The 14582-nt window shown below is 33.2% G+C and overlaps 1 protein-coding gene across 7 annotated transcripts in view; it reads right to left on the reverse strand.

The window, feature by feature from the left end:
* Positions 1–552: 552 nt before the first annotated feature.
* Positions 553–14582, reverse strand: part of LOC138318183 (forkhead box protein N3-like) — a 45570-nt gene continuing 31540 nt past the window's right edge. For all 7 annotated transcript variants that reach the window (XM_069260348.1, XM_069260354.1, XM_069260350.1 and 4 more), the window contains 6 exons: positions 13056–13204; positions 10321–10376; positions 9291–9341; positions 6775–6834; positions 6385–6460; positions 553–5960 (listed from right to left, as the gene is read on the reverse strand). In XM_069260348.1, coding sequence (XP_069116449.1) covers positions 5534–5960; positions 6385–6460; positions 6775–6834; positions 9291–9341; positions 10321–10376; positions 13056–13204 — 819 coding nt within the window. In that variant the 3' untranslated portion in view covers positions 553–5533. The remainder of the gene's footprint in view (positions 5961–6384; positions 6461–6774; positions 6835–9290; positions 9342–10320; positions 10377–13055; positions 13205–14582) is intronic.

Below are 14582 nucleotides of genomic sequence, written 5' to 3' on the forward strand. Positions count from 1 at the left end.
AATTAATTCGCTAATAATGAGCTTTTAACTATCAGACGCCCCTAACATCTGAGAGCAACATCAAAGTATACAAATGTCTTCTACATGTGTAACAAAATTCTTTACCACGGACAGAGATGTACTCTAGTATGAGGCATTTACAGTGAATTCTCTCCTCAGAATAAAGTATATAGTTTAATTTGATGGGTAAATGTTCAAACAAGAATGATGCAATGCTTTGTTTGGTTCAGTTTGTTTCACACCTTACCAACAGCAAGGGCCATTTACGGACTGCCAGGTTTAAATGGAGGAGGAAATCCGGAATACTCAGAGAAAACCTATCAACCAACAGTCTTTAACTGGCAACTGCCAGATTCAAACTCGCAAGCCAGAAGTGGGGGGCTTGGTGAGTTGCAAACTTCATCTTTTGGTCAGGAGTAAATGTCCATACATTTGTAATGTACGGCTCTGGCCATAAGGTAATGCTTTTTCCTGGGTTCTTGAACTTTCTGAAACCATAACACTTGTCAGGTCCATTAACTGTTTTGAGACATAAATGACAGATACAGATAAATGTATTGATTTGTTTATTAAGAACTAGTCTTCATTGTATGTACAACTATACACCTTAACCATGTAAAAAATGAGGAATTGACAAACGATTTTGACATATGAATGATTAAATGCTTTCTTATATTTTTACATGATTTTTTTTTCCCTAATGAAGAATGCCAACATTTTCCTATTGCACCTGTTTGCTGCGTAAAATACTCGTTAAGAAATTGTCATGACTTAAAAAAATCCACACTGAAGGTGTTTTACTTCAACAAGTTATGAAAACGGTTGTATTGCACATGTTTTGATTTGAAAATACTGTTGAAGAAATCAGACCAAAATACAAATAACAGTATTGCATAGGACTTATTGATAACTTGTTTACAAAAAGCGAAACTCCATTCAAAAGGAAAAACTAATGTCAATATTACAAATGTCAATATTGTAAATGAAACATTAGCAATCATCAATATTACTGCTAAATGTTATTCTACACAAGTCTTAGAAAACTTTTTGAGAAAAAAAATCTTTCTTTTAAATTAAATACATTAGATAAATGATTTCTGACCTGAGATATTTCACACATTTCAAAACGAATTGCCAATATCCTATTTTTTTCTTTTCTTCAAAACACAGAACGCAATAAAGTGATATTCAATATACTATTGAAATACCATTAAAAAATCCAGCAAATTATATTCTAAGGCTATTACTACTGCACAGAAGGTGAACAGTAGATGCTACATAAAGTATGGCTGCCTGCCTGGCGATTAATGAAACATAACGATACTGGAATTAAGGCATTGTTACGACAAAACTCCAGCTTTCTGACTAGGGGTCATCGTGAACACAACAAAGGATTTTAAACAGAGACTGTACATTGTTAACAAATAGGATTGAGCATAAAAATCTAGCGATATCATCAAAATAGCCAAGATTCATTAAAGCATTGTTTTTTCTTGTTTTGACAAGTTCCTGGCATTTTTGACGTAATGGAAGACACATCTTCAAAGAAAAAAAGGAGAAAGAAACCATCAGCCTATCTGCTTCATATCATACATGACAGATTTGATATATATATATCCCACATATTTTGTCACATTAAATAGACAATTACTGAGTACATGTATATAAGTATACATCTAAATAATGCTATGCAGACATTAAGAAATATTCCATTTTTAAATAAGAGAGGCACAAAACTGTAATAAATATTTCATATTAAAATATTCTAGACAGAGAAATAGTGTAAGAAGTAGATTAGCTATTAAGTTACACAGCATCATATATTGGGTATTCAAGATTCTTTCTGAAACTCTAAGACTTTTCAATATATTATTTTTAACAAAATCCATTTCAGCAATTGAAAATGTAAGAAATTTCACAAAAAATTTCACGAATATTTTGAAATTTTCTCATGAAATATTCCAAAGTATTATTTAACTTCAACCAATCACGAAAACATCAACTCACTAGCAGAAGAAGATTCTCATTTACCCGATAAGTGATAATTATCCAGTGAAGAGGAATTGTTATAACACTGGTACTCAGCCTGTTGAGAAACATTTCAAGGAATCAGATAGTTAACAAACACTTCAGTGACTGAGACTACTGTTAAACATTGCTTTGTTTGTTTGTTTGTTTGATTAATTAACGTCCTATTAACAGCTATGGTCATGTAAGGACGGCCTCCCATGTATGCAGTGTGTTGCGTGTATGTTGCGCGAGGTTCGTGTTTTGGGAGACTGCGGTATATTCGTGTTGTGTCTTCTTGTATAGTGGAACTGTTGCCCTTTTTATAGTGCTATATCACTGAAGCATGCCGCCGAAGACACCAGGCAACACACCCCACCCAAATGTTCTTGACAACATTGATTTCACAATTTTAAATTTGAACGAAAAGCATTGCTCTCTGGATAAAATTAAGAATTATCATAAAAAAATAAAATTTCAGAAAAAAAATCAGTATATATAATCAATAAGAAATGTTCTTTAAAACATACTAAATTTATACTGATTCTATCATATCAATTTAAATTGTTAAAAAGTTTTTCTTTGTATAATAAATTCAAGTAATACACAAAACCTTCACTAATCTGACAAATAACTTATCTTAACATCAACAATAATATATTATATTTTAATTAAGATATTGTCTTTATTTAATTTAACTAACCACAGAGTTAAGCGATTTAAAGTTCAAAAGGAATTAATATTGCATTCTTGAAAAATTTTTTTTAGATGTAATTTGATCTACTTCGTGTCTCCTTCAATTACTGAAAGCAAAAACTGCCTCTTTCTTTTCAAAGTAGGATCCTGCAAATATTTACATAAAAAAATTACATATTAGTAAATAAACAGCTGATATATAAATTGATAACATAGTATTTGATAAAAATATACCTGTGTGATCATCATTATGGCTTGCTCATCAATACTAAGCACTAAATATTAGGAGTATTTTATATACCTAACTGTACACAGCTACTTATAGGTATTAAAAACTGCAACAATGTATGCACAAAATAACAAGATATTTAACAAATGAACATAACATGGTGTACATAATCGTCCACTGTAATATTTACAGGGATCACCAAATATCTACACCATCCTAAGGCGCCACAGTCGTAGCATCAACAAAATCGCTTTTCTTTTCTATTTTTGCATGAGTGACAAGACCAATAGCAATTCCAGAAATTAATTCAGGGCAATTTTGTGAAACAAAATATCGCTGGTGTAGGATTCTGTCTAATAACACTATAAAAAAAATTGCCTTTTTATGTATTAATCGAAGATGCTATATCAATCAATAGTGTAAATGTGATTTACTGCAGACAAATGCAAATGTCGTTATTTTGATAGATACCATACATTATACAGAATACTCTAATTTTGTAACTCCTCGACTTTACTCTCCAAAAGACAGATATTTGAATTAAATGTTTCAGGCAAAGAAATCCTACTTAAACGACCAGTGATCTACTTCCATAATTTTTTTTAAATTTTAAAGTTTTTTGTCAATAAGTAATTATTATTACATATCGTTGGTTTGAATTAAATTTATTTCAATTTCATTTGTGTTCCGTTTATTTAGGAGATACATATATTGATGATAAAGCATCTGCAAAAAGAAACAAATTTTTCCTAGTTAATGTTACAGACTAAGTTGATTTACATTAATCTAAAAATTGCACTTAAATTTAAAAACTGATCCCATATTATCACTCATTAACGAAGTTTAACAATGTTTGATTTTATTGTACGATTGAACAGTGAGCAAAAAGATAACAACACTACCATGTTGTCCCTCATAATATGACATATTTACCATCTAAACAATAAACAATTATTTTCTAATATTATTCAGAGGGAAAATATATCTCTTATCATCAGGACAACACTTCGCATGAGACAACAGTCTCATATATAACTAATGTTAATGCAGTTAACAAATAATAACAAGTGTTTTCACATCACAAGCCAAAAACTGTAATAATATCCACCTTGTAAAGTTGTACATTTTGAACACATAGGTATTAAAAACTGTTTAACATAGTATGTGAAAACTACCTAGGTTGATGTTTCATCTAGGTTGTTAGACCTAGACAACAATAGTACACCTTGATAAATAAAAGCAAATGAAACTTAATAGATCCCTCAGGATAATCCCCTTAGTCTATAACAAGTTATGTGATTATTGTAGTTTTATACGAGATGATGATGATTCGATTCCGGTTTGTCTATTTCACTACTAAATTGCCAAAGAAACGGATGATTCTGAAACAACCAGGGTAAAATTTGATTGATCAATGATAAGAATATTATAGTGGCAATATTTTATTTTATAATTAGCACCAAATATTTTTACCCATCTATAAATATGTGCACTTAGCCGTCGGGTCTTAAACTGACATTTGATACGGTAAACTAACTAATTTTCATGGTGACTTAATTCTGTATTTTCTTGTCTAACAGCTTTTTCACAACAATTTAATTTTGCAACTTTCAATTAAAACATTCTATTTTACTCATAGTTGTTTCCTTTTCACAGTGATATGGGTGATTTTTATTGTCCCTATGTAGACTTTAATTCCACATAAAAATTAGTTGGTTTGCAGTATTCTGCAATGATCAATTTTGCATTTGATTTTTTGTCAGAGAGGAATTTCCTGAAGATGCTAAATGTTAATGGTGAATGATATCTTGACTATAAACATATATAAAATATCCGTGGCATTTCATTGAAAAATCAACTTCTTTTGGTGTACTTCAGTAATATAATGAATCGCTACTCTATCAAAGAATTAGAGGGATCTGGAACACAATTTGGTACCTAATTCTAATTTTTTAGTAATTGCACATTTGTATTGTATATTATCTGAACCGTGATGTAAACAAGGTGAAAACCATTTCTAATACACATAGCACCTGTAACAGCTAAAAACAAAGATTGATTGACCCTATAAGTGTCCGGTCTGGCAGACCATGTTCCAATTTTACCAAGCTTTCACAAGTCATTCCTAAAACATTGGTTTATAAAGTAATAAAACAATGCAGTAATGATCCATTCTATAAAATAGTCCTTGTTGCTGTAGTAACAAAGAATCTTTGTGAGGGCTCTGGCAAGGGATCTCCAACCTAGTACAGAGGCAAAGGTCCCTTTAGCACAAAGGTCAAAGGTTAAGTATCTCCTCCCGAGGTCCCAGCACAAAGTAAAATGCGTCAGATCACTAGGTGATACAGCCACCAGGAGGCTCCGCTGGAGCTCGAGGGGTTGGAAGAGGAAAATAGGTCCATCACATTATGAAGAGGAAGACAAAAGTCCAGCTTCGCTACATTGTCTTCTTCTGGTCCACAAAATATTCGCTGCCCACAACAACAACAACACCCAATGTCACCACCCAGCAAACACCTCTGTACAGGGGGTTTGGGGCGAAATCTCATTTGGCATCGTATCTTTAGCACATTTATTGTTTTTAATGCTATTTTATCAAGTCTACCTCGCTAAGGAGCTTGGTGTGTTGCGTTTGGCCGATTTACTATTCACCACAGGTGAGGAAGGTCCATTTGTTTTAATTCCAGCGAGGTTAAGAAGTGCATCAGCGCCCTCTACAATCTTTTTCTGTTCCTCTGCCTCTTCTTCCGGCGTATTTTTGCGGGGTATAAAGCGTGCACTGTTGTTGACTGTGATAGATCCATCGACCTCGTCAGCACTCTCCCATTCGTCACTATTATAGCTGTACTCGCTGAACTCCTCCTCCTCGTCCTCATCGCCGAAGTCGTACTCCTCATCTATAGACGATCCTGGGGACGGGGGAGCCTTGAGTAGATTTGTAACACTGTAGGTATGGTCCTCACTCGGCACAAGGGTACAGATCACATCGCCTAGGTTCCGTCGCTTGTGGTAGCTCTGTGTTAGTTGTCTGTAGATTAACAGGAAATAATGCTTAATCAACAAATGATGATAAAGGTTGTGTAATTCATAGAATTATTAATCATGGTCATATTCTCAAAATACACAGGACCATACTAAATTGAAGTTAAAATTATTTGAAAGTATAGTGAAAAAATGTGGGTTAGACTAACAAATAACTTAAATAGGATCTTCATATTATAGGAGCTTTAAATAAACTTAAACAGAAGTATTCAATCATTAAAATCTTAGAGTTTCACAATTATATAATTAGAACCTCTCATGTCATCATGACTTTTAATGTTTCATCATCATCATCAATTCTTAAGACATTTTCTATAAAAAATTCTACATAAAACATTTCAAATTTCATTGAAAATGTATCCTACTGAATTAATTGTCTTGCGACTTCCATGTTACCATTAACAACTTACTTTTGCTTTCGTTTGAGTCTCATCCTCTGATGTTCAGGTGGTGAGTATTCGCCATCTGAAGACTTTGCTGAGGAATCTAGAAAAAAATTAAAAGAAAAGACAATGATACAATCTAATTAACATCTTATTTCATCAAAGACAACTTGACATATTTAAGTTGATTAAGTGGCACAAATAGATTGATGTAAACAAGTTTTAGACAAAAATTTTTTATGCTTAATGCCAGCCTCAGAAAATTTACACACATTTGTGAATCAAAAATGATATATTAGCTCACTGCTACAGGCATTATGATAGTCAATAGAATAGTATCATATACAGCTAATATTGTAACCATTAATTACATAATAATTACAGATCTATTACAGATAGTTATAAGTATGGACTTACTTCCACTGCTAAAGCTCTTCAGAGACACTAGAGTGTGGGCAACGTCTTGGATATCACTATCTGTAAACAATGAAGATATCGTTAATTGGATTATTATATCACTATCTGTAAATATAAAGATATCGTTAATTGGATTATTATATCACTATCTGTAAACAATAAATATATATTTCATTAATTGGATTATCATATCGTTAATTAGATTATCCCAAGGTAAGTGGAATTTTTTATAATTCCATCTTTACAACAATGTCAGCATCTCATATTAAACTGGCATCATTAACAACTATGTCTTTGCCATCGTCAGCACCATCATCGTTTCCACCACTATCATAAAAAAAGTTAATGATGTTCTGATTTAATCAGATTTTACATGCGAGTGATATAGAATTCATTGCTCAAACCCAGAAAAAAGGGTAAGCATGTGCAGTGATACCATAAAAGAAACATGTATAAAAGTGCTAAAATAACCCAGTGACTGTGGATATGTGATGAAAATAACAACAATGGTTCTGATATGGAAGGGGGGAATCAAAGTTATTCCTATCGTTGCTTTTGTTTGTCTAACACAACAATCAACAAGATGACAATAAAAGGACAGAGAGTTGTTAGACTCATGGAAAGTGTTAGATATGAAATCAATAAAGGGAACAACTAGAACTATGGTCACTAAAATATCTCATTATTCTTTAATCCAAACCTGGGAAATTCTATTTTCATAATATTCTACCATTCAAAATTTAAACAATATTATATATTAAGCTGCTAATACAGAGGGATAATAAAAACAACAGGAATCAGAGAAAGCAATAGAGAAATAGGTCGTGTGCTAGGCCTATCAGTCTAAATCAGCTTATAACACTTCAGTGTTACTAATCAAGCTTTATAGCCCAGGTCTCACAGATAATGCCCTAATCCTAAGGAAATTAATGATGCATGCGATTCCAAATGCATTGATCGCATTTTTATCAGTTCAAATTAAAGCATTTGAGACATGTAAGAAATGTTTGTTTTCATGGTTGTCCTAGAAACCGTATTAATTCCTCTGAGAGTTTGGTATGAGTAATCTACACTCCTCCAGTGACTCAGTAGCTGTGACTAGCCAACCAGATTCATTCCAGATTTGTTTCCAAGTCCGGAAAATGCTCTTCAATTTACAGGCCATTTCAGTCACACAGCACAAATAGGAGTCAATTATTGTAAGTCTCATGATGCTCATCAGTCAGACAATCATGTCAAGGGTAATCAAATATCAAGTCCACCTCATAATTTACAAAGCCCAATTTAGAACAATAGTGATTTGTAAATTGTTACATGGATGTTATTTGAAAACTTTTATTCATAATCGTCAACAATGGAGAGATTTCATTGAGAGAAATCTCATTGTGGGATTCGGGAATGTGAAATCAATACTTGTATTCCTCCTATACTGGTAACCACCCAGGGGAGACAGCCAGAGAGAGTGTTCCACTCAGCTTCTGTAGGTACAGAAGCAGCTGGGCCACTCTCTGCTTGTCGGTTACCATGGATACATGTACACAGATGGTGCTATAATGCTATAGACTGCATCAGCCCATTAACTCACATACAGACATGGGTTAAAACATCTCATCATTTGCCTTTGTTTTGTTTTATAATATTTCAGACAGATGGCCTCTGCTCATCTCTCCAAATCAATTTTCTTTGTATTTAATTTGTCTCGGATGAAACCGGTGCACGTAACATTTTTACAAGTATTCTGCCTACATGGACAAAGCAAATGTTATGGGTCCCTCAACATATATCACCATGGAAACGGATAAACAATTCACCTTCCAACATTGAAACAGATAGCGTGGACTGTGGATACTGATTGTATCATATTTCAGACATAAGATCCTAATACCTTTACCCAGCTCTCCAGCTGTATCCTTCACGACCTCCCAGTGGAATCATTGTTACACAGACATTTACATAAACCCATCAGTCCCTCACTTGGCCTGTACGACTTTATTGTCACAAATTTGTTTAGGTCTCCAATGCTATATGAAGATGCTATACTCCATAGAGCTACTCAAGAGCCACTTCAGGGGCCCAATTCATTGTCATAATCCGGTATTCAATTGAACCATTGACATGGGCTAAATTCAAATTACTGGCTTTTCACATACACATTGTATGGCGTATTCATGATAATTTTAGATTTTCAAAGTAAATTTTAAATTCTTTTTCTTTAAAAGAATCTGAACCCTGAGGTGCTGATGCAAGAACAAATTTTTCCCATATTTAGAATTAATTATTGCTTAAAATGGGACTAATTTACATACCATGTGATACCCAATAATATTTGTGCGGGACTGTTGTTTCTATTGGTGATGAAATGACGTTAAATGACGTTATCACAGGATAATGTAATTACAGCAGGAAGATAACAAAGAGTTACGTTCCATCACCACTGAAGATACTAGTCCCGCACAAACGTTATCGGGTATCACATGGTATGTGAATTAGTCCCATAAGATCCTTTTAGCACTTACCTATATCACAATTGGACTGTGCCAATCTCTTGCTCAAAAATGGGAACAAATCTGGAAAAATGATATACACAGGCAAAATTAAATTGTGCGTTGAACATATATAAACAGAATAGGTGGCCTAGCAACAAGGGTGAAGGAACAGGTAACCATGACAACATAAAATACATAAAGCTAATTGTGCCAATGCATCTGTCAACTTGTATTTTTCAACTTACAGATACCGAATGTTTTTATTGGCAGCCAACACGAACATGGTGTGAAATAATCGGACTATACTAGCCAGTGTCAAGCACTTAAATCGTTTGGAGAAGTACAAAAATAGTCAGATCAAATCATGGAGAAAGCATCGGGATGGGATTGTGGACCTGGATTAGCATCAATGCTTCATGGCCCATATCCAAACATTGATTTCTCAAATAATATTCCCCTTATGTAACCCAGTTCATCACGATTTTGATATTCATCCATAATATCATACTTTCACCTCAGTCAGTGTACAATCAATTTTTGATACCAGTCACCATGGCATTTGTGAACAACACTTTACAAAAAGATTAAATGACAGCTAAGCCTATTATGTGTGTGGGATACTGTCTGACAACAAAAAGGCATAAAAACCAGAGAGGCTTGTAAACCATTCATTAGCCCATACAGTTATCTCTTAAACATCTCACTTCAAATCCTTAAAATAGACTCTTGTTTAGGTGCAGTCTTGTGTTATCATTTTTGTATTGTTTTTCAGGGGTTGGGGAGGGAAGGAGGGACCAGGGGTATCAACCTTGGATATGGTTCAGGTTATTCCTTCATAATTCATAAATGATGGTATCATAATCATAATCATCGTTGGACACATTTTTGGTAATGCTTTAATAATGAGGAGAGTGGAGGAGGGCTAAATGCAATAATGAGCTGCTACATTTGAGAACTGAAGTGATTGATACGATAAATACATGTTGTATAGCATGCACGTTGTGAACCTTACAACATTGTTGATATATACAGGTGTGATTAGTACAGGTGTGATACTTACGAGGTGAAATGGAGTTATGGCCCAGCCTAGGTGTCAAAGGTAGCGGTTTTGGACCACTGAAAAGAACATAAAATTCATGAATATTCATTTGAATTATAATATTCCAGTCAACAACCATTTATTCATGAGATATCCATTGTATCATATTTTGTACATAATTTCATAGTAACATCAGCATGTAGAAAGAATGATGTTACTTTTTTTCTATGTAAATGTTCATAGTGTCATCTAGATATGTAAATATTTGACAGTGCATGTATTTCTTGATTCTCGTAAGAAACAACTAAATGTCATCAATGAAAAAGAAATCAAGAGCTGATAAATTGCCTTTAATTTTACATGTTTGTGCTTTTTATAATAGAAAAGCTAACCTGCTGAAGCTTACATCATTAGGCACTTAAAAGTTCTGAAATATCTAAATACTGAGATCATCAACATAGATTGACACCCAAATATCTAGAAAACATATGACATCATGCAGAAGCTTTGAACTGATCATGATCATACTTAAATCAGAAAAAGTAGGATACAGAAAATCTTTTGATAACTGAATGATTTTTTTTCAACATAAAATCTAACTGGTTCACACCTGAAAAAATATATTTTGAACTCTTCTAACTGTCAGGTTGGAACAGTCCATTATGAACTTTAGGGTGGATGGGTTGAGTTTTTAATCTTGATTTACAGCACAGTTTGTTTATGATACACTTTATATGCTGTTTTGTGACGGAAGCTAAAGAAAACCTAGTGCACTGCCCTCTAACAACTTACAAGCATGGTTTTTTTTTTATATTTTATACAAAATCTATTTATTGTCTTTTGACAAAAATCTTCAGACAATATTTGATGTTGTTTTCTGATATGTATACTTTTTTGTCTTAACAAAAAGTGTTTTTGTCATCAATGGAATGTTTCTATGACCTGAGGTTAGGACAAGTGTCCTGAGCAACAAGTGGACAATGAGAATCATAGTTTTGTCGGGAAAGACCACCTATACTTATAAATAGAACACAAACACTGTATATCACTGTCAGTATTAGCCCCAGGGAAACACACACTACCCCTAGCCCAATACTTCCTGCTCCACTGGTTACTCAGACTAGGCTTCCTGTTACCATGGTAACTTCCCACTCTACATGTGTGTAGTGACACTTACACACATAACAACAATAGCATTTCTCTGTATACAATAAATTTATCTGCCCCTGCAATAACACAGTGGTTTACCATAGAAATGTAATTAGCTATTCTTTCCCCTATAGAAAGTGGTCCAGGTTTCCTCTGGCCCTTACACCAGACTTAAACTTTATAAGGACAAATACATGTACAGCGTGTCCTAGTCTGGTTAAGGTAAAAAGAAACTTGGGTTATGTAAAGACTTGCCACACTGTTGATGTTACTTAGAGTACCACATATAAACAATGTTTATACTAGAAATGTTCGTCTATTATCCCTTGGCTGTTCTGTTTGTTATATACATGTCCATCTTGCATACCAAGTTACATGTTAATGACTTTGCCTTGAAGTCAAAAAACCCCATTACATGAAACAGTGACTGGTGATTGCCTTTTCAATACAGGTCCAGCACAAAACTAATGACAACATTTGATATATTAACATGATTTCCCAGTGGATACCCCTGAATACGACAGACGGTTCAGAGGAGAGGGCCAAGTGTCCAAGTAAGCCCAGGTATGACAAACTAAACAAAAAGTTAGCTTTCCAAAGGAATATCATTTCTAACAACTTCATTTTTAACAAATAATTACTTAATCTTATGTAATTCCATAATCTTTACAGTATCCATTTTACCCGTGGAGCTTAGCTTAATTACTTCCATTACTTAATCTGATTTAAAGCAAACAGTTTAGTAACCTGTGACTTAATCCTACTTGATCCCATAAGAAATCAACTGAGATGTGAATATACTATATGGCTACTAAAATCATGGGACGGCATACAAATTTTGCTCCCTGTCCATAATTAGCATTTTTCCTTTGTTATTCACTATACATTAATTCCAATGTTGTTGAAGTGTTGTTAGGTCTGCAGCTGTTACTACACTAACAATAGTTTGATGTGGTGATTTACATAGTAACTATATAGATCAATAGGGGGAAGTCATGATCGGGAAGGCATGTGTAATGAAAATCTGAATCCCACCCCCTCAACCCTAAACACACTATAGACATATAATGATTTGACCCCTCTAACAACACAACTGTGATGATTTGATCTGATATCTCTCACATCTGAAATTTGTTTCTAACAAACGCCTAACCCAACTTTCCATGGTATACCATTAGCTAGCCTATAGGGAAGCTTTGATGTCCCCGTCATCAAGACAGATGATGTAACTATCTTGAAGTCCTTCACCTTATAACATTGTCTGATGGAGTTGACCTGAGATCTTGGCTAACAACTGTCTTAACAAAGATATTGGCTCAATTTCATTACATTATCATTATATGATCTTAGATACACTTTACCATTGAACATTTATTGATAAAAGATTTTAAATCAAATTTTTATCGTTCTCTAACCTAACAATATTCTTACATGGTCAAGATGTTCAAAGTATTCTATAACATGTGCTATGATGTTTTAAGTATTCTATAACATATGCTATTAGGTAAAATATTCTATTACATATGCTCTAAGAAATCTACCCTAATTTCTAATTATTTGAGAATAATTAACATCAATCTGTCATTATCACAAGCTGGTACACCTACTTCTGGACAAAAGAGTATTGATGAGATGGTTGTGGGTTGGCCAGCATCTGTAGCTGATGGTAGGGGTGATAGGGCGTCTTCCTCAGTGCCTGTAAGAGGTTAGGTCTGTAGTCTGGGTCTATACACCATAGGGAACCCTTACCAATACTCTGTCAACAGAAAAATCAAACTCATTATCATATAAATCTCTTACCAATACTCTGTCAACAGAAAAATCAAACTCATTATCATATAAATCTCTTACAGATACTCTGTCAACAGGAAAATCAAGCTTATTATCATATAAATCTCTTACAGATACTCTGTCAACAGGAAAATCAAACTCATTATCATATAAATCTCTTACAGATACTCTGTCAACAGGAAAATCAAACTCATTATCATATAAATCTCTTACAGATACTCTGTCAACAGAAAAATAAAACGCATTTAATATAAATCTCTTACAGATACTCTGTCAACAGAAAAATCAAACTCATTATCATATAAATCTCTTACAGATACTCTGTCAACAGGAAAATCAAACTCATTATCATATAAATCTCTTACAGATACTCTGTCAACAGGAAAATCAAACTCATTATCATATAAATCTCTTACAGATACTCTGTCAACAGGAAAATCAAGCTTATTATCATATAAATCTCTTACAGATACTCTGTCAACAGGAAAATAAAACTCATTATCATATAAATCTCTTAAAATCACTTTCAACAGAAAAATAAAACGCATTTAATATAAATTTTAATATATACCTTACCTAACCAATATTGTACTCATTTTCAACAAAAATAACTAACTCATAATATTATTATATAAATCTGGATCCTTACTGATATTCTATTAATTCAACAGGAAATGTAAACTCTTAATTATATATAGATCTCTTGCCAATTTACATTGTCAACATAATTATTAAAATCATTATGATAAAGATCCGTTATATAACAGATATGCTGTCCAGAGATAACTTTTTGACAGTACATGATCACTAACGGATCATGATTCTAAGTCAATAGGAATAGCAAACTCACACATTATCAATAGAATTATTTACGAATCGAAACTTAATTCTAAAACTTTATAGTACAAACAAATTTGCATTATGATACGTTGCTAAAGCAAACAAGCATGTAACGATTCAATGTTATTTGACACCAACACATTAAACACAAGTCTGTTATCATACAGATACTTTTCAATCCAAAAGAGTTTAACATGGAAGTGTTTGCTTTGTAAAAATCCTATAATCAGTATGTAACCTAAACTGTAACATGATTTATTAAATAGATAGGCCAATATTTATCTGGTTTTACTTGGAATAATTTTGTTAACTGAAACTGTCGAGGAATTCTCCTTACTACAAGAACAAGTCATATACATATACTACATTTACCTTTTGTTTGTGAATTCATGTACTATAAACACCATTGTTCATGAAATGGATAAGCTTATGAAAGTGATATTTTGCTATCAGATGGGTATAAATTGTAAGATAGATGTAAATAGACAGATCTGAAGACGGGT

The sequence above is a fragment of the Argopecten irradians genome, chromosome 3, assembly GCF_041381155.1.
Source record: "Argopecten irradians isolate NY chromosome 3, Ai_NY, whole genome shotgun sequence".
NCBI classification, from domain to species: Eukaryota; Metazoa; Mollusca; class Bivalvia; order Pectinida; family Pectinidae; genus Argopecten; species Argopecten irradians.